General features: G+C 36.7%; 4 protein-coding genes and 1 pseudogene across 6 annotated transcripts; 1 reads left to right on the top strand and 4 right to left on the bottom strand.

Annotated features, from left to right (window-relative positions):
* Positions 1–520: 520 nt before the first annotated feature.
* LOC145898164 (zinc transporter Slc39a7-like) lies at positions 521–2,525 on the bottom strand. Its single transcript, XM_082986599.1, has 4 exons — positions 1,797–2,525; positions 1,629–1,733; positions 1,401–1,556; positions 521–1,347 (listed from the first exon to the last, which is right to left on the bottom strand). The coding sequence occupies exons 1-4, from the start codon at positions 2,515–2,517 to the stop codon at positions 1,127–1,129; spliced, it is 1,203 nt and encodes a 400-aa protein (XP_082842725.1). The 5' UTR covers positions 2,518–2,525; the 3' UTR covers positions 521–1,126.
* Positions 2,526–3,606: 1,081 nt separating this feature from the next.
* Positions 3,607–7,277, top strand: LOC145894117 (multiple coagulation factor deficiency protein 2 homolog). 2 transcript variants are annotated; one of them, XM_082982586.1, is made up of 3 exons: positions 3,607–3,720; positions 3,798–3,913; positions 6,650–7,277. In XM_082982586.1, the coding sequence occupies exons 1-3, from the start codon at positions 3,611–3,613 to the stop codon at positions 6,856–6,858; spliced, it is 435 nt and encodes a 144-aa protein (XP_082838712.1). In that variant the 5' UTR covers positions 3,607–3,610; the 3' UTR covers positions 6,859–7,277. The 2 variants fall into 2 exon arrangements, with proteins under 2 accessions (XP_082838712.1, XP_082838720.1); XM_082982594.1 differs by lacking the exon at positions 6,650–7,277 and adding an exon at positions 4,027–6,626.
* LOC145894099 (meprin A subunit alpha-like) lies at positions 7,271–17,914 on the bottom strand. Its single transcript, XM_082982562.1, has 17 exons — positions 17,832–17,914; positions 17,705–17,765; positions 17,463–17,540; positions 17,281–17,402; positions 17,107–17,216; positions 16,863–17,038; positions 16,672–16,774; positions 9,584–9,699; positions 9,428–9,521; positions 9,016–9,098; positions 8,741–8,885; positions 8,531–8,688; positions 8,294–8,469; positions 7,937–8,155; positions 7,775–7,883; positions 7,446–7,713; positions 7,271–7,375 (listed from the first exon to the last, which is right to left on the bottom strand). Exons 1-17 carry the CDS (start codon positions 17,883–17,885, stop codon positions 7,282–7,284), a joined length of 2,166 nt encoding a protein of 721 aa, XP_082838688.1. The 5' UTR covers positions 17,886–17,914; the 3' UTR covers positions 7,271–7,281.
* On the bottom strand, positions 12,656–15,019 carry LOC145894109 (sodium-dependent glucose transporter 1A-like). The gene is made up of 8 exons (XM_082982573.1): positions 14,878–15,019; positions 14,679–14,821; positions 14,303–14,442; positions 13,899–14,241; positions 13,628–13,836; positions 13,389–13,572; positions 12,985–13,176; positions 12,656–12,880 (listed from the first exon to the last, which is right to left on the bottom strand). The coding sequence occupies exons 1-8, from the start codon at positions 14,962–14,964 to the stop codon at positions 12,793–12,795; spliced, it is 1,386 nt and encodes a 461-aa protein (XP_082838699.1). The 5' UTR covers positions 14,965–15,019; the 3' UTR covers positions 12,656–12,792.
* On the bottom strand, positions 15,173–16,331 carry LOC145913211 (exosome complex component RRP40 pseudogene; annotated as a pseudogene). The gene is made up of 3 exons (XR_014403330.1): positions 16,325–16,331; positions 15,849–16,138; positions 15,173–15,589 (listed from the first exon to the last, which is right to left on the bottom strand). The product of XR_014403330.1 is annotated as an exosome complex component RRP40 pseudogene (transcript).
* Positions 17,915–19,328: the final 1,414 nt, after the last annotated feature.

Raw genomic sequence — 19,328 nt, 5'->3', positions numbered from 1 at the left:
AACACCCCTGGTCCGAGGTATCCACGGTCTCCCCTAGCGTTTTTTCTCTTCCATTTGTGTCGCTGTTACGTTACGTGATCTACCTTTTAAATCGCAGTGGAATTTTGATCGCCGGCTTGCGATTTGTTCCCACAAGCCTGAAAATGAATTGTTTATGAACATTAAACGTTTGCCAGCGAATGCTGCAGAGAAATAAAGGCATTTTTGGCCTCCTAGAGACTCATTGCGCTTGGTTCCTATGGGTAACTTAACCATACCAATCTCTGCAAACACGTATCACCACACCGAAACAAAACAATTCCATACATTCTCACAGTCCAAGTGGTGCAATTTTTTAAACGCTTATCAAGCCTTCACTATTTCAAAACTTTTGTTTCAGTGCTAATAACTTTAAATGCAAGCCTTATCTGCCCATGTCAACATGTTTTGTGTACATTAATGTCAGGAGACATCACCCCCTAGAAAAGATCAAAACAATTAATTTCTCTATTTATCCCACCAACCCTGGCTATACCCAAAGTCCTGGGCTAAAAAAGCATTTACCAATGCAATTTTATTTTCAACCTTGTTTTGTGCAATGTATAAAAATAACATTGACCACACACATAACAATTTATGACACATAGACATGTGCAACATATCTGGCACTAGGCCAGTTCAAAAAAAAGTTATGAATTTTGCTTTCATGCTCATTTAAAGTAAAAAAAAAACTAGACCCCTAATCACTTGGCACAAACAGAAATGTATACAAAACATATGTGGTAAACAAAACCCCACAATAAACAAGAAATTGAACACCAAAAATAATTAACTGCAGCTCACATTTCCTCTTTTGGCTCTATCTTTCATCGTGAACAAAAGCAATTTTATGCTTTTAAAGTGGTCTTTTGGGGATTGTTTATGACCAAAGCTAATTGCGAAAATAGAACACAAACCTTGAAATGTTAACACCATACAACAAAAGTGAACAGATAAACCTTAGGCATGTTTGTTTGTAAATATTTCATTGAGTTGTCTTCATCAAATATGTTGTGCCAATATTTTAAACTTAAAAGTAACATATTTCATCATAATAAAGGACACATGATTAAAATAAATGCTACAACAGTTATGCATATATTAGAATTTACTCCAACACAGAAATAACTACCATCATTGCAATTCCAAGTAACATAAACACAATTTCCTTTAGTGTTTGTTTTGGGCTGGAATCAACCAACAACTCTGGAATTACGGAAACAGTTGCTATGTATATAAATCCTCCTGCTGTAAAAGGTAATATCCAAGAAACAGCAGCTTCTCCAATATTTTCAGCAAGCAAACCAAGGATACATCCCGCCATGGCACCTTCAGATTAACCAAAATTAAAAAAATTTAAAATTGAATTTGTTGGTAACGACCTGTTGCAGTTGAAAGTTGTAAAAACATTGCTTTGGTTTTGTCACAGCCTGATTGCACAAGAATAGCAAAGTCTCCAATCTCATGAGGAACTTCATGTAGCAGTATTGTTACTGTTGTAATTATCCCCAGTGTTTGCCCCCCAAGAAAAGAAGCACCTGAAAATACATATCTTACATCATTATTATTATTTTATTTTTGAAATAATTATACTAATACAGCAAACTCACCAATAGCAAGTCCATCAGTAAAGTTGTGTGTAAAATCAGCAGCTAAGTTTAGGTAGCCAGCAACTTTCATGCCTTCGGGTTTGCTGTCTTCATTTTTTAAGTGGTCTGTAGATTTAAAAGGTAACACCAGTCACAAAAATTCCCAAATCATATTTAAGATTTTCACACCTTTGCTGATGGTTTTCTTTTTACTATGCCTGTTTTTGTCTTCGTCACTGTCCTCTGTCTCATTATCACTAACTTTATCTTTTCTGTTTATGACATGATTGTGGCCATTGCCACCTTTCGCATGGCGAACAAACTTTTCAACAGTCAAAAATACCACTATGCCCGCCAATACCCAGAGTCCAACTTTTGTTGAGGATGAATGGTCATGGCCATGAGAATGGGAGTGATCATGAACATTTTCATCATCATGGTGAGTATGTGGGTGGATTGCATGAGGAATTAAATGCAAAAATGCATCACCAAGAAGGCCCCCTGATGCAAAACTTAAGAGCAGTTTAAGCATTGGTTGGTATTCTGCAGCATTGCTTTCCAAAGGAACCAAAAAAAGTATTGCAAATGGAGCAGCACTTATCAAGGCAGTTGCAGACAGAGCCTTTAACCACATATAAAAAGTTTCTGAAAATGTTCTCTTTTTCTTCTCCGAATTGTGCTCATGGTGCTCATGGTGCTCATGGTGGTGATGGTGACCATGGCTGTGAACATGTCCATCAGTGCCTAGGTTTTCAGAAGGTGATGGTTGCTTGAACCACTTTTCTTTTCCGTGTTGAATTGCAGCAGCCTCATCATCATCATCATCATTGTGACTGTGGCAGGAACAATAGTGTACCAATCCAATTAAACAAACAAACAGAAGAATATCTAACAGTCTATAAAACTTCATCACAATTTTCCCTAAAAATATATATGTAGTGTTTGTTATTATTCATGATTTCAACTTCATGTCATCAATTGGTCTGACGTCACAGTACAGCAGATAAAGATTGACTTAAAATGCATGGGTTTAGACAGAAGTTCTTTGATAAACTGTGTGTAACACAATGGAAAATTCATTTTGGGGGAAATTTTGTATTTCGACAAAGCTAAAATTTGCGTCAAGGCAATACAAAATGTCGGGATTTAATTACAACCAGTAAGTCAAGAAGCTACTTGGCCCCGGCGTGCACTTTTATCACCTTGTTTGTATGGAAAATCACAGGGTATGAAACAAAAAAACACTACATCAAACAATAAAACATTTGATTGTATGCACTTGTAACAAAACGTAACAATAAGCTTCAGTGTGCATCTGCTATCATTTTCCATATGATCAAGACTGCAGTAAAAACGCACACAAAAATAGCTGCCAGACGCACTAGTTGCTGTTAATTTCCAGGTGATTTTATTTGCCTAAACGTAATTTTTTTGATGCTAGGTACATCTTCGACAACTTCTGCTTTCCCTAAACGGGAAATTTTTCCAAAAACGGGGATTTGCCGCCGTGCTACACGCGTTTTTGCATGGGATTCACATACGTAGGAAAACATCATATTAGCAAAAAACATTTTCTGTAGCAGGTCTGTAAACGAAATCAGACCTGTACCTCCACGTTCGATAAGGTACTTGTATTTTATTTCACATCTTTCACGCTTTACCAATAAATAACTAATACAATAACGCGGCCAGCCAAAAATGTTGCAATTCTACTTAATAACTCCAACACCGTGGTGACGTGTCTCTCAGCTGAGCCAAGACGATTGTTTTTCGAAAACTCATTGTTGCGTGTCGAAACGCGTGCGTGTACACATGGATTAGAAATATTTCCTATGCGCAGAAGCGAGCGAGAACTGTCATTCTGCCAGCAAGTTTTAGAAGCTTAGTTTATGACTATATTACATGAGCTTAGTTTATGAATATTAGGACTTGTGGCTGGTTGTTGTTATTGCCAGTTTCATATGTATAAGTTAATACGTTTCATATTATGTTTAGGTAAAATAATGACAACTTTATTGAAATACAGTCTGCTGATCGTTATGAGTGCAAACATTGCATTCAGTGACGAAAACATTCGAAATCAAATGGATCCGAGCACGGAACATAACAAATTGTAAGTTAATATCTGGCTCTTCATTAACATATAGTATCATTCAAGATTATTGGTAAAAGAGTTATATATTGTTTTAGACATTTAAAAGAAGATCTTGATGGAATCATTGACAAAAGTCCAGAAGACATGGACGCAACTGAATTGCAGTTTCACTATTTTCGCCAACATGACTATGATGGTGATGAAAAGTTAGGTAAATGCGATCGCATGGTACAGTTAATGACATAAAATCACTCATCTAAAGTTTTGAATGAATTGCATGAAAGCACTTCTTGTGAAACCCATGTAATAAGTGCATGCATGTAGATGGCAATGAACTTGGTGCTGATTTTATACAACTCCACCAGAGTCAGAATAATGTGGCTGAAGTAGTGGATGATCACTTAATAATTGAACATGTTGATCAATTGATGAAGCAAACTGATGAAAATGATGATGGATACATAGATTTTCATGAGTACAAGATGTACATGGGCAAAGAATGAAATGCATGCAGGATAGATACAACAGTTGTGTTGTAAAATTTAGTTTCCTTTTGCTTGGATCAACATAGAATTATGGCCTGTAAGAAGTGGTTTGAACTGCGATAAAGATTATTTGTAATATCAAGGAAAAATATTTGGGAAACTTTTCGTATACATGGTTTAAATACCACAACATGACTTGTCTTATATTGTTTGTTGCATGGTGGTGATGTTATGTGCTTGTTTCATTCTATTTATTTTAAACAAAACAATATCATTAATCAAAAATTAAGTTATTTTTTTCTCAGTTTTCTGAAAAAAAAGTTAGCAATATGTAAGTAATGTTCCACAACTGTGACACCTAAAATATTTATTTGTGATTGGCAAAATTGCTTTTCTTACATTGTGTATTGTCAGAAATATTAAAAAAAGGGTTTTCACTATACTTTTCTTGTGAAAATAACTACAATGAAATTCGAATATATTATTGCCGATTTTGCACAGTTTACTGCGACTGAAAGTTACAGATACCAGTAGCGAAACTGGCTCAAATTCGACCTAGCAACAGCACACGCATATGTGCTCACTCAACTGTAAAATTGACCTCTATGTCTCACTGATTGGTTTGTTACGTCATCGTTATATTGTGACAGAGTGGGCATGTGGGCATTTCATACCCGCGAAACTTATTTTTTGAAAGAAATAAAGATATGCGGCCTTAAGCCACACAAATTTATACCAACCCCGCAAACGCCTGATTTGCCCTTCGAGGTGGTCTTGTTGTTGTAATGGGTAGTGACCAACATTGGTAAACAGCAAGAAAATGCCGAAATGGCACCAGCAGCTTTATTTTGCAGAAAAGTAAACGGCCGCGATAGTAAAGTTTTTTAGGGTTTGATGTTACATGGCTTGTAGTCTAGTAGATCAAATTTCTGTCAGGCATCTTACGTTGTTGATTTTGCAATAGGGATGCCATTCAGCTATTTTTGTGTATATTTACACACTATCCGTAAATAGCCCAACTTGTAAAAAGTATGATTTACATTTTTTGGCAAATGCCGCAATTACGTCACAGAAACTAGTGCTTGTATTGCGTAATGTTTTGTGTGCAGCATTGCACAAATATTGCAGAATCCCATAATGTGACTCAAATGATTTGGCCATCGAATGTTCTCAAAGGATACAAACTCTTATATTACACTAACCGTTTCAATGCGTCCCACATAATACAAAAAGGATCAACTCCTTCCGTTAGTGGGCACCAGAACGTGTGAACCAGAGACTCCCAATGCAGGACGCTTGAATCAAAAAAAAAGCACGCTTGAATCATCTATATCCGTTCACACAGATAATCTCGATGTGTAGGCTACTGTATTTTATGTTCTTTTATTATATTACTTCGACCGTTTGGTGACATCAAGTAACATTATTGCCCAATCAGCTCTCATAATGGAGAGTGTAAAAGAGTCCAGTTTTTCCCGTAAATTCAGTCTAGCCTTCGCCATTCTATTCGCTGAGTTAAACCAATTGTAAATAACCCTGTCTCCGAGATATTTAACAGTGCCTCGATAGCTTGAGCGCGAATTGAGCCTCTTCGATTGTTAAATCTGCTTCTGCCACGTTCTATAAAGCACCCAGAGTTAGTATATTTCCCGAATAATTGTATTCATTTCTGTTATCTGCTTCATTACGACGGTACATTTCAACTTTTCAATACAACGTAGATAGAATGTTAGCGTATAGAATGGCGAAGACTAGACTGAATTTACGGGTAAAAACTGGACTCTTTTACGCTCTCCATTATGAGAGCTGATTGGTCAATAATGTCACGTGATATCACCATACGGTCGAAGTAATATAATACAAGAACATAAAATACAGTACACATCGAGATTATCTGTGTGAACGGATATAGATGATTTAAGCGTGCTCCATTGGGAGTCACTACTGGTTCACGCGTTCTGGTGCTCACTAACGGAAGGAGTTGATCCTTTTTGTATTATCTGGGATGCATTGAAATGGTTAGTTTAATACAAGAGTTTGTTTCCTGTGAGAACATTTATATGGTAAACAGGATATTAAATAATTCGCTTTACTCGAGAACATTCGATGGCCAAATCATTTGAGTCACATTATGGGATTCTGCAATACTTGTGCAATGCTGCACACAAAACATTACGCAATAGGCCTACAAGCACTGGTTTTCTTTGACGTATGTTACACTCTCCACGGGGTTTGTCACTCGTGTATAAGACCTATTAGGTCGAAACATTGGGCCCTGTCTGCAGCTCACTATATTTGTAACTCGACGATCAGTTTATAAATTCATATTTCGTTCCGTTTATTTACTTTTTACAAAATAATTCTGTTTCTCTGTGTTGTTAAACAGCTGTGATTGTGAAGCAATATTTTAAACCTAAATTTGTAGCTGAATATAAAAAATGTTAATTTTTTTTGCTTGATAGATGGAAACGAAATCATTATGTCAATTTTACATCACGAACAAGAAAATATGGAGACACGTGGTGTTAAACAAAATGAGCGGAGTTTTACAGACGAACAGCTGGTTTCAATTGTGGAAGAAGTTTTAAAATATCAGGATATTGACAACGACGGCAAGTTAGACTTTCATGAATACACGACGCCGTACAGTCAATCTAGAGATCAAAACTAAATTGAAACGTTTTCTACCAGCCTAAATGGAGATTATCTAAAATATTTACCTTGCATTTGGGGATTTGTTTGAAGCACTTTTGTACGCCCTGTTTATGTCATGACAAACGGATTTTCAAAAAAATTATGAAATTAAAAATACAATTCTAGGCTATATTTTTTGTTTAGCGGTTGTTTTGAGATGGTTTAATCTTAAAATGCACATTGGAATGGATCTCGTATTTTTGTAGGAAACGTATAAGATGTAGCCCATAACGGTGATGTCAAGTTTATTGCAAATAATCGTTTCAAAAGTATTAAGTACGCTAAGTGCCTGAAAGCACATTCTATCATGAAAATAAACAATCCACTAATGATTTTTGCTTTTTCATTTGCCGAAATTATGTGCGTAATTACAATAAAATTTGGTTTCTTTAATGTATGTCTATTTCTTGTCAATATCGACGGAGAAGTTTACGTGACCATCGGGTTGTGAGTAGCTTGCCCGATGGTATGTGGGTGGGGCATTGTCTCGTTTTCTGGAATTTTGTGAAAAATATTTGCATTAAGCACGAGTTTTTAGGCCTACAAAACTTTTACATAACTTACAGAAAAGCTTCAACAATGCGACCAAAATGTTTTTGGTGTTGGTAGTTGAAAGCAAAGAGAACGAGCACCATTAGAACAAACACTATTCCTGCGCTAATTCCTGCAATAGCTATCGCCTTTGATTCCGTAACAGTGTCATCATCTTGTGGGCAAGGATTAAACAATGGTTCACGTTGGTCTTCACCACTTCGTGTCAGCATAAGAGAGTTGGAAGGTCTTACAACATATGGATCTCCATTTCTTTTGGACGCAGCCCATTTGGTCATGTCTAACAGAAATATATTTTTTTGTTTTTTCTTCATTACAAGGGAAAGAAATATATACCCTACCTGTGACTTCTATGGAAAACATTACTGAGTTGTGTTTGACGAAATTACGGGTGTTGGTGATGTCACTAACTTTCATGAAATTCCGGTATCCGTATCCGCCGTTGCGTTCCTATGTGTTTTCATGTGTTACCAATTTCATTATTTATTAAAGTTATAACTAACTGTGGTTGGTTGATCCCAGTCGCCACCATCTGGACTGGTAATAAAGTTGCTAAACTGATTCATTCGGATGAGTGCATCGGCATCCTGGTCAACCACTGATAACTTGAGAAATCGGTCGTAAAAGGGCCATTTTAGTTTATCGTCGTTGACTCCCATAGCCACAGAGTAGTACATTGACATGTATCCACTAGTTGCACTGGAAGATCCCACTGGGTATACCTATAACATAAAAATTAAAACGTAGAAGTATTGTGTTATTTCTGAAACAAATTTTAAAGCTTTTTTTTTCTCAAATCAATGTATATTTTAGACAACGTGTAAAATTTAGAATTTCGAATATACTGGGTCCAGGATTACCAGAATTTGGAAGGCATATCCATCATCCGTGTACATAACAGGACTGTACAAGTAATCACCCGGTGATGAGCTAGCAATTAACTCTGCGTAGTCGTTAATGACGAAATAACCAGTCTCGCATGGTTTGTCAAGGACCGTAATATCGTCTACAGCAATAGCGTCGAGGGTTTCGCCTCCTTGTAGCAAAACAAGAGCGGTTCAAACCAACGAAATGAGCTGTGGGTAAACAGTTGTTACCTGAACTTGCAGCAAATACTAACTTGTACTCTTCTGCGGTCGAAATGGTGAGACGTTCAACGTTCCAATAATTCTCATGATCACCTGTTAATGTAACGACCGGAGATCCAACTTGCAGTATTTCGCCGGTTGTGGTATCGATTGTTGCCACGTACACACTAAAACAAGGCGTAGGTTGCAAAATAACTCTCGTGAAAATGTTATGCTCACCTTAGCGATGCATCGCTGTCAGTTGTAAGATCCATATAATAGGAAAATTCCAAACATTGCTGGGTAACTTTAGATTTTAGACGCATAGTACGCATATTGGCAACTCCTCCTTGGACAACATTGCTGTCGAACAGCATGTAAGTACCTGTGGGGATATATGTTCAAAGTCATAACGAAAACCCAGTGTGCAGATTTAGACAACTAATCCAATTTTCGATACTTCAGTCCAGTTTTTGAAAACAAGTTTTTGCAAGTATAGCAGCATTTTACTCTACCAATTCCGGATGTTCCTTTTGTTCCATCGGTTTCTGGCACGGATGGAGAAACACTAATCTCAGAGGTTTCACCAATTGTGTACCTGTGCAAATACAGAAAAAATAATGTTTTCAAAAATATTTAAAAGAGTTTTACAGATTTTGTGCATTGCAGCAAGATTAACTTTGTCAGCACTGAGTATGTGACCTTGTGGTGCAATTGAAAAGCAAACAATTCAAAGTGGAAAATTCCGTCGTAATGCGACGAGTGCAATTACCAGAAAATATGTTTGTAGTTTGATAAGAGTTTTGCACTTGCGTACGAAGTCCATAAAACCACGCCCCATGCAAAACAACTGTGTCATGCATCACATGACCTAAATTTGTTTCAATTCTCTTTGCAAACCAACAAGCCTACCAGAGCTCGCCTCACCTAATCCATTCGCCGGCATCTGTTGTATCTTGCACATATCCACAGATAGACTCTTCTTCGAAATTACAGCTATACGAAAATCTTAGTGGCTCAGCTACGTTGAAAATGTGCGTTACAAAAATTTACAGCAATGGCGTAAATATTCTTTGAACTTACTGCATTGGTACATCCGACTTATTTTAGTGACGTCACCATCACTAAAAGTCCGCCGTTGTCCAATAACATCTTGAAAAGCCGGGTCAATTGTAACGATGGTTGGAAGGCCATTGGACCTTTAAAAAAACATAATTAAACATACAACTTTAACAGAATGGTAAAAATGGTACAATCTCCGAAAGACAGTAAAATTCTGAGGAAACTCACGAAAAAGATGTGTCACCATAATGCATGACTGAGTTGTAGTCGTATGGAACCCGTCGGTCATCCACTACATCATAATTATAAGTATCGAAGTTGTGTTCTTTACCTTGAGTAAAAACGACACATGTAGCCATTAATGTCCAACAACATTTGAAGGATCGTGGTTTAAATAATACTGGATTCAAGCCACACACCTGAATCTATGTTTGCAGTTTCTATTGTGACATAGTCATCACGGTCGGTGCGCGATTGTTCATGATAAATACCGAGGGCTTGCATAATTTCATGTTGCACAACTGACAGTTTCTCGCAACCGTTGCCAATTGAAATTGTCTGAGGTCCGCCCACTTCTCCAACACTTGAATAGCACCTGAAACGCAATATAAGACAAAACAATAAAGCTGTATGCACCTTTCATCTGCGCGAAAAACGATTTATATATGAACGCATTCTAAATGGACTCAGTCTTAACAGTTACCTTTGTTTATTTCAAACACATCTTGATCTTGGGGAGCATCTTTGGTATCTTCTTCATTAGTTGCCCCCACAAAAAGTTCTGCAAATAAAAGACATATGATTGGATCATCACTTTTGCGAATAAGGATATTATTTTGCAATAGCCATTAAAGAGCTATTGGCTAAAAGAAAACGTGTCCCCAACTGCACCAACAGCTTTTTTTTTACTAAAATGGCCCGGGCACATTTTATATTGTTGCTAACCGCTCTTCGTGACAACTCCTTCTCGTCTTTGAACTTTTATTTGAAGCGGAGCTTGTTTCGCCTTGAAATACACGTAGATTTTTTTGGTGAAAAGTTTTTAATATTAGCTTGCACTATCATAAATTACCTGAACCAGAAACAAACCGGCTATGAGAAGACAGCTGAGGCAAACAAATTTCATGACGATCAGTTTAATCGTTTTAAACGCTAACTGACTGAAAAGGTATATACAGGTAACTGTTACATAGGAACAAGCAGTTATTAAGGCCCGTATAACTATTCCCCACTCAGCAGTGTGAGAGTATAGGGCCAATTTTGGCACGATAGTAGTAGTAAGTTTAGCAGTAGTACTTAACATCCATCACACTTTTAATTTCTTGTAGGATGCCCGTTAAAACAAAAAATATTCGTGCCACAATACTTGCCAAAAAGGTTTAAAATTATAATGTTTTTGAAAATAATATTTCGCGCAAATCCATTGACCAATGGGGGTAGCCCTACTTTTTGCATTATTTTAGACAAAATGTTTAAACACACTGATTTAAAACAATAACGCACCATTATTTGCCTACCTATATGACAATGAATTCTTTAACAATAAGAAACGAAAAACAGCTGAATTACTCTTCCAAATAGATCAATTTATCTGAACTGACATAACCGACGCTACACTTATGTTTTATATCCAAGGACATTTTGACAAATTATTAACGCTGTTTTAATAACGTCGAAATAAAAGCACACAGTTCAAAGATGAACTCTTATCCCTGCACCTGCGTATGAGTGCGAGCGTCAGCAAAATGTTTGTAGTTTGATAAGGATGTTTTGTAGCTTCGCACGAAATCCATAAAACTATGCGCATCGGTGGTGAAAGTAAGCCAGAACGATCAAATAATTCCTTTTTTAAAGAATTAAACGGCTGGTGTGTCCAAATAGTTATGAGTAACTTGAATTTACTAAAAAGCAGAAAATGTAGGTTTGTCTTGTGGAAAAAAGTAAAACAAAAAGTACACGCAATTAAGTGTAATCACCCCAACCCTCTGCACAATGCATTTAAAATTAGTTGTCTTATAATTACATTGGCAGCATCGTCACAGGACTCTTAATTTGTACCCATAGGATGTCAAGTTTACTGGTAAGCCTTCGCAATACCTCATTGTGTGCTGTCTTAGTGCAGCTGCCAACATTCATTTTCTATTGAGCACTAATAGTCCCCCTTAATGAATCACAAGCCCCAGCAATGTATTTTGGAAAAAAAGCGAAACCGTCGCTATAGGTGTATAAATGCAAATGACCTTCAAGACTCAATTTTTAGGATTTAATTGTGAGATACCGCCATAAGGTCATCCCCCAAAAAAATCACATGCAAATGCGCTTTTTAACTGACGGTTCAATAAAATGGATAAAACAAAAGGATATTACACAGTCACGAGGAGTAAAAAACCTGCAGCTCCCTCATTTTACACTAACCGCTCTGGCCTTTTCATATGTGTGAGTTAAACTTTAGAAACGTATAGGCTTCGTGCCAAACCACAAAAGATTCGGCCGAATTTCGACTAAAGGTATCCGGAACGAATATTTATTAAAGTCATTATATTTTCCTTTACTTCCCAAAACACTTGTTAATAACGGTAGAGCAACATTAATTCATTTTTGTTTCCTTATTCGTGAGCTAAATTCGTTTCAGCTATTGCTTATTTCACGCAATCCATTTTTTGCAAATCCTGCGACAATTTACGACTCCCAGCGACGCTGTTTAAATTAAAGCAAAGCATATTGAATGTGGAATTCGCTGTCAAGATTCGGAATCATATTAGAATATTGAATTCGTACTATGCTGTCAAATCCGAGATTCGTTAGGGCACATCCGTAGATGCTAGTTTCTAATATTTTTGTATTTGTTGATAGAAGGTGCTGTAACTCTTTGGAAACCAGTTGTACTTCTGCGAACATAATATGATAAATAAACAAGAAATCAGACCCGTAAATACATCTTAAGTAAACGAAAATTGCAATCTTATTTCGTATCTTTACCGCTTTACTTAATGAGTTCACACGAAACTCAATAGACATTTTAGGCGCATCTTTACTAATTACCGATTTTCTATCCCGTTAGATAAAAGTTTACTACATTCCGAACACTACAAATCGTTTTTTCCAGGTTTTATTTCACAATTGCGCAGTAAACGAGGAATAAACAAATAGAAACTTCATTGAAAATCGTTTGATTAATTCCTACTGGTGTAATATTTTCAACTGCTCAAAAAAACGTCACATTGTCGCTTTTACGCCAGTTCATTGTTGTTTGATGAGTCAAGGTCATTCAGAAGCTCGATGCTCTCCTCCAGACCACCACTTGTAACGCTTTCAGTCCTGAACACAACAGGTATTAAGCAGGTGTTTTATCCCCTCAACAGTCGCAGACATTCACAACACCAAGAATTTGTAGATTATTGATTTTTTTCAACGCAACTTACATGCTTTGCCTGGAACGCTTTCCCCTCGATGAAGCTACGTACTGAAGTATGACGTAAGTTAAAGTGCATAACCCAGTGCAACCGGCAGTAAAGTAAATCAGACTCATCGGATTTTTCTCCACAAATTTCCCAACTACCAACGGACAAATCATTTCACCTAGTGCGGCTCCAACAACCAAGGCACTAGCTGCTCTAAAAATATAAGCCCAACAGTCAAACGTTGACACAAATATTCATATTCTTTTCGCATTGTGTTCGTGTATAAACTATTAATAAGCACTTATTTTCACAATTGTTCGAAAAGTAACATAAAAGTTTTGTAACAAAATTAGATCAAGCACCTCATCAAGTTTAAGTATGTTCAGACAAATCCAAATATTTAAAATTTAAATAAAAAAACTAACCTGCCATTGATTGTAATGTACTGTTCAGCCCATGAAATTCCGGTAGGAAAAGTACTTGCTATTGAAAGGCCATACAACATGACGCCTGCCCACAGCAGAAACATAGCGGAATCAGCATAAAGTGGATAACACAGCAATATTACAGTTGACACAATCGTACCCACTAGATCAGTCCGTAACAAACCTAAACAGTAAATAAATTGTCTTCACATGAAATTCACCAACATGGTTCAACTTACCATTTGGTGAAAGAAACTTAGTTAAAAATATACAAATAAATCGCCCAAAAGCAAATGATCCCCAAAAAAGGGCATTTAATGTAGTTCCTTGATCTTTGGACAATTTTGTGAAACCGGTAGTGGCAAAAGTAAAAATATAAAGACCAAAGGCTACCTCCATTCCAACATACACCATAAAGAAAATGAATAATAATCCCAAAATGACTGACCTTTAAGGTTTTAGAGTTTACCATTTGATTACACATTTACAATGTAAACAGATTGATTGAACCTGTAGAGACTCCCCTCCTCCTTGATGGTATTTTGTTGGTTTGAGGCCACATCACCAACTTTTGTGCATGATAATGCAAGGAATGCTATTGCAACCACACAAGCCACAATAGCTGCTATGGTGTATGCCCAGTATACATTGGAGGTAAGTGGTTCACTTTTCACAGGTATAACAGTTGTGTTGTTGGTTACTAAACCATCCATTCCATTGCTTAAGTCAAGTATAAATGGTTGTGCAATCAAAGGAGATAATGTGGCTCCCAGGGCAAATGAAAAGTGAAGAAGCTGCATAAATGGTTCTGATTTTGTCTCACCCCAAATTTTTAAACACATCACATTTCCCCCTGCAAATTCACTACATTCTTTTGCAGGCATGCACAAAATAAAGATGGTAAATTTGACTACCGGTGTCTAGAAATCCCATAGAAATTCCTATTGATGACATAACAAGACCAAGAACAACTTTGCCAACCCAAGGTACCATAACCAAACCAATGGAGCTAACAAAAAGTGAGACAAAAATCATTAACTGCTGATCCAACTTGCTGCAAAATAAAAAATATTATGGGTCAGTGCGTTTCAACCACAACCAAAATTTTGCTGAACTTGCAGTAAACGCAACACAAATAGTACATTTTCGCTATATATATTCCACTTGTTTGTTTCATTTTGTTATGGTTGTTAACCATCTAAAATATAGTCATAGATTCAGTGCAAAGATTGATTTGTAATGCTATACATTATGCAATGAAAGGACTGCAAAATTGCTCTTGTCACTTACCTCAAAATTAATCCACTTAAAATCGAACCAAGCAAGTAACCTATAGCCCGAGCAGGAAGAACAAACGATATTCCTTCAATATTGATATGCAAATTGTGTGCCAGTGTTGGAAGCGTTGGTCCAGGCAATGCTACAGCAATTCCCTATAAAAAATTTTTGAAACCAAGCGACAACCCAAATTTTACATGTCTTATCTTACCAGAGCCAAGAATCCTGCACAGAGGCATGTTGTTTTTAAGTATTGGCCAGAGGTGTTTTGTTCCAAACCAGTGTTTTTGGATGTCATACTTGCCAAATTTTGTTTTAGTTTTTATCACTACATATACCTCAACTTGTAGGGCATAAGCAAAACCAACAACAATTGAATAGTTTTAGCAGAAAAATTGTCAAAAAAAACCAAACAATTATTTATTCCTGTTTATCATCCCTCCTGAAACAGCAATTTTTACATTATTGGCAAAACAGGTTTAATAAAATATTGCATTTAAATTGTAGTTCATTTATTTAAACAACTCGTCCAAAATTTCCAAGGTTTGATCATTTGATAAATATTCTGTTTTCAGAATTAAATTCATCAACGAAATTGTCAGAGCTGAAGATTTGCAAAATAGTGCGATTTTTCCATTTAGACCCAAAATTATTTCAAATGCCAATCTTGAGCCCAATTCAGGCAACAAAATATTGTTTGGTGATAAAATCTTCCGTGTAAAGTTAAGTGAAGTGGTAAACAAGATCCCATTGTTATTGATAATTCCCAGTCCATTGGCCTTTCCATTTGTATCAACACAAGTTATTTCTGGTTCCATGTGTTTGTTTGCAACTACAATCTTTCCAAATACAACATCACCAACAGACAGATGGGGACGATTTCTTTTAGATGCTCCCTCAAAGGATAGACAATTAAGCAGAGCCTATAACCACAGAATTGTGCTTTAATATGTTGAAGCAGTATGATTTTTTCTTTCTACAGATGATTCCAAAGAAAATATTGTTTACAGGGTACAATAGTCCTCCCTCCCAAAATGACATGTCAAAGGCAACTCGGTTAATTTTAACGAATTTTGAGTTCATTTTCCTTAATCTGTTGCTTAGAAGTTTCATTAAATTGTGTCAGGTCAAAGAAGGGGATGCAAATTGGGTCATTTAATTTGAAATCACTCAGACACTAACTTGGTCACTGGATCCAATATCAACCAGATAATATTCACCATGGCGACCACTGACCACGCCAATCACATTTTCACCCTTGCAAGGAATATATCGCTTTTGGTGACATTCAATCCAGAAAGTGTTTGGAAAGTTAAATTTCAATGTTCCAGACTGGGAAGCAAATACTTCACAGTCAGTTTTATGGAGTCCAGGTCCCAATCGAATTGTATCACTGTTGCAGTGCAAGCGTATGTGAGAAGTAATGACATCTCCCGGAAGAAAGAAAAGGTCACCATTGTTGGATTGTGCATCTACACAAAAATATTGCAAACCATTGTATACATTTTATAATGTCTGACAGTTTTTTGTTTTCATAAGGTATCAGCTAGTATAACCAGAAGTCTAGTTTTACAGAGGATGATAAGTTTATGCTTAAGATTTACAGTAATATTTTATACATATAAATATACCTACCAACTAAAACAGAAATTCCTTACAAGCCATTTTTTGTCATCCACAGATAGACTCTTCTTCGAAATTACAGCTATACGAAAATCTTAGCGGCTCAGCTACGTTGAAAATGTGCGTTACAAAAATTTAGCAATGGCGTAAATATTCTTTGAACTTACTGCATTGGTAGTTTGGTACATCCGACTTATTTTAGTGACGTCACCATCACTAAAAGTCCGCCGTTGTCCAATAACATCTTGAAAAGCCGGGTCAATTGTAACGATGGTTGGAAGGCCATTGGACCTTTAAAAAAACATAATTAAACATACAACTTTAACAAAATGGTAAAAATGGTACAATCTCCGAAAGACAGTAAAATTCTGAGGAAACTCACGAAAAAGATGTGTCACCATAATGCATGACTGAGTTGTAGTCGTATGGAACCCGTCGGTCATCCACTACATCATAATTATAAGTATCGAAGTTGTGTTCTTTACCTTGAGTAAAAACGACACATGTAGCCATTAATGTCCAACAACATTTGAAGGATCGTGGTTTAAATAATACTGGATTCAAGCCACACACCTGAATCTATGTTTGCAGTTTCTATTGTGACATAGTCATCACGGTCGGTGCGCGATTGTTCATGATAAATACCGAGGGCGTGCATAATTTCATGTTGCACAACTGACATTTTCTCGCAACCGTTGCCAATTGAAATTGTCTGAGGTCCGCCCACTTCTCCAACACTTGAATAGCACCTGAAACGCAACATAAGACAAAACAATAAAGCTGTATGCACCACTTCGTAAAATACTCGACATTTTACCCATTTAGAGGGGCAAATGCAATATAGTTATCCTCTGCCGTACGATCAACAAAGCTTAAACAGGTGCGCATTTCATATTCACGACTTGCTTCTTCGATCGTAGCAATCGCCTGTAAATTGCCGTTTTTGTGTACATGTAATTACAACTTTTGTGCATAATCATCCGAAACATACTTCCAGACCAAGTGCCGAGACATAGGCAACGGGTATTGATTTCGTTCCCCAATGTTTTGTTTCATCAACTAATGTGTTGTAGGGGGTGGATGATACAATATCGCCGTCACGAAGACTTTCATCTGCGCGAAAAACGATTTATATATGAACGCATTCTAAATGGACTCAGTCTTAACAGTTACCTTTGTTTATTTCAAACACATCTTGATCTTGGGGAGCATCTTTGGTATCTTCTTCATTAGTTGCCCCCACAAAAAGTTCTGCAAATAAAAGACATATGATTGGATCATCACTTTTGCGAATAAGGATATTATTTTGCAATAGCCATTAAAGAGCTATTGGCTAAAAGAAAACGTGTCCCCAACTGTACCAACAGCATTTTTTTCACTAAAATGGCCCGGGCACATTTTATATTGTTGCTAACCGCTCTTCGTGACAACTCCTTCTCGTCTTTGAACTTTTATTTGAAGCGGAGCTTGTTTCGCCTTGAAATACACGTAGATTTTTTTGGTGGAAAGTTTTTAATATTAGCTTGCACTATCATAAATTACCTGAACCAGAAACAAACCGGCTATGAGAAGACAGCTGAGGCAAACAAATTTCATGACGATCAGTTTAATCGTTTTAAACGCTAACTGACTGAAAAGGTATATACAGGTAACTGTTACATAGGAACAAGCAGTTATTAAGGCCCGTATAACTATTCCCCACTCAGCAGTGTGAGAGTATAGGGCCAATTTTGGCACGATAGTAGTAGTAAGTTTAGCAGTAGTACTTAACATCCATCACACTTTTAATTTCTTGTAGGATGCCCGTTAAAATAAAGAATATTCGTGCCACAATACTTGCCAAAAAGGTTTAAAATTATAATGTTTTTGAAAATAATATTTCGCGCAAATCCATTGACCAATGGGGGTAGCCCTACTTTTTGCATTATTTTAGACAAAATGTTTAAACACACTAATTTAAAACAATAACGCAACATTATTTGCCTACCTATATGACAATGAATTCTTTAACAATAAGAAACGAAAAACAGCTGAATTACTCTTCCAAATAGATCAATTTATCTGAACTGACATAACCGACGCTATTATGTTTTATATCCAAGGACATTTTAACAAATCATTAACGCTGTTTTAATAACGTCGAAATGAAAGCACACAGTTCAAAGATGAACTCTTATCCCTGCACCTGCGTGTGAGTGCGAGCGTCAGCAAAATGTTTGTAGTTTGATAAGGATGTTTTGTAGCTTCGCACGAAATCCATAAAACTATGCGCATCGGTGGTGAAAGTAAGCCAGAACGATAAAAGAATTCCTTTTTTAAAGAATTTAACGGCTGGTGTGTCCATAGTTTTGAGTAACTTGGATTTACTAAAAAGCAGAAAATGTAGGTTTGTCTTGTGGAAAAAAAGTAAAACAAAAAGTACACGCAATTCAGTGTAATCACCCCAACCCTCCTCTGCACAATGCATTTAGAATTAGTTGTCTTATAATTACATTGGCAGCATCGTCACAGGGCTCTTAATTTGTACCCATAGGATGTCAAGTTTTCTGGTAAGCCTTCGCAATACCTCATTGTGTGCTATTTTAGTGCAGCTGCCAACATTCATTTTCTATTGAGCGCTAATAGTCCCCCTTAATGAATCACAAGCCCCAGCAATGTATTTTGGAAAAAAAGCGAAACCGTCGCTATAGGTGTATAAATGCAAATGACCTTCAAGACTCAATTTTTAGGATTTAATTGTGAGATACCGCCATAGGTCATCCCCCAAAAAATCACATGCAAATGCCCTTACTAACTGACGGTTCAATAAAATGGATAAAACAAAAGGAGTCATGAGGAGTAAAAAACCTGCAGCTCCCTCTATTTACACTGACCGCTCTGGCCTTTTCATATGTGTGAGTTAAACTTTAGAAACGTATAGGCTTCGTGCCAAACCACAAAAGATTCGGCCGAATTTCGACTGAAGGTAGGCTATTCGGAACGAATGTTTATTAAAGTCATTATATTTTCCTTTACTTCCCAAAACACTTGTTCTATTAC

The sequence above is a fragment of the Ascidia mentula genome, chromosome 1, assembly GCF_947561715.1.
Source record: "Ascidia mentula chromosome 1, kaAscMent1.1, whole genome shotgun sequence".
NCBI lineage: Eukaryota > Metazoa > Chordata > Ascidiacea > Phlebobranchia > Ascidiidae > Ascidia > Ascidia mentula.
Note: the sequence above shows the minus strand (reverse complement) of the source record. Positions and strands in the feature narration are given on the sequence as shown.

Excerpts from the sequence above, each read along its gene's own strand:
- LOC145898164 (XM_082986599.1), bottom strand. The coding sequence starts at position 2,517 with ATGAAGTTTTATAGACTGTTAGATATTCTTCTGTTTGTTTGTTTAATT. Across the intron at positions 1,734-1,796 it reads AAAGAAAACCATCAGCAAAG|ACCACTTAAAAAATGAAGAC; the intron begins GTGTGAAAATCT and ends TTAAATCTACAG. Across the intron at positions 1,348-1,400 it reads ACAACTTTCAACTGCAACAG|GTGCCATGGCGGGATGTATC; the intron begins GTCGTTACCAAC and ends GTTAATCTGAAG.
- LOC145894117 (XM_082982586.1), top strand. The coding sequence starts at position 3,611 with ATGACAACTTTATTGAAATACAGTCTGCTGATCGTTATGAGTGCAAAC. Across the intron at positions 3,721-3,797 it reads AGCACGGAACATAACAAATT|ACATTTAAAAGAAGATCTTG; the intron begins GTAAGTTAATAT and ends ATATTGTTTTAG. Across the intron at positions 3,914-6,649 it reads TGATGGTGATGAAAAGTTAG|ATGGAAACGAAATCATTATG; the intron begins GTAAATGCGATC and ends TTTGCTTGATAG.
- LOC145894109 (XM_082982573.1), bottom strand. The coding sequence starts at position 14,964 with ATGACATCCAAAAACACTGGTTTGGAACAAAACACCTCTGGCCAATAC. Across the intron at positions 14,242-14,302 it reads TATGGGATTTCTAGACACCG|GGGGAAATGTGATGTGTTTA; the intron begins GTAGTCAAATTT and ends GTGAATTTGCAG. Across the intron at positions 13,837-13,898 it reads GAGGAGGGGAGTCTCTACAG|GTCAGTCATTTTGGGATTAT; the intron begins GTTCAATCAATC and ends AAAACCTTAAAG.
- LOC145894099 (XM_082982562.1), bottom strand. The coding sequence starts at position 17,885 with ATGAAATTTGTTTGCCTCAGCTGTCTTCTCATAGCCGGTTTGTTTCTG. Across the intron at positions 17,403-17,462 it reads TGTGTTTGAAATAAACAAAG|ATGAAAGTCTTCGTGACGGC; the intron begins GTAACTGTTAAG and ends TTTTTCGCGCAG. Across the intron at positions 7,884-7,936 it reads ACTGGGATCAACCAACCACA|GAACGCAACGGCGGATACGG; the intron begins GTTAGTTATAAC and ends GAAAACACATAG.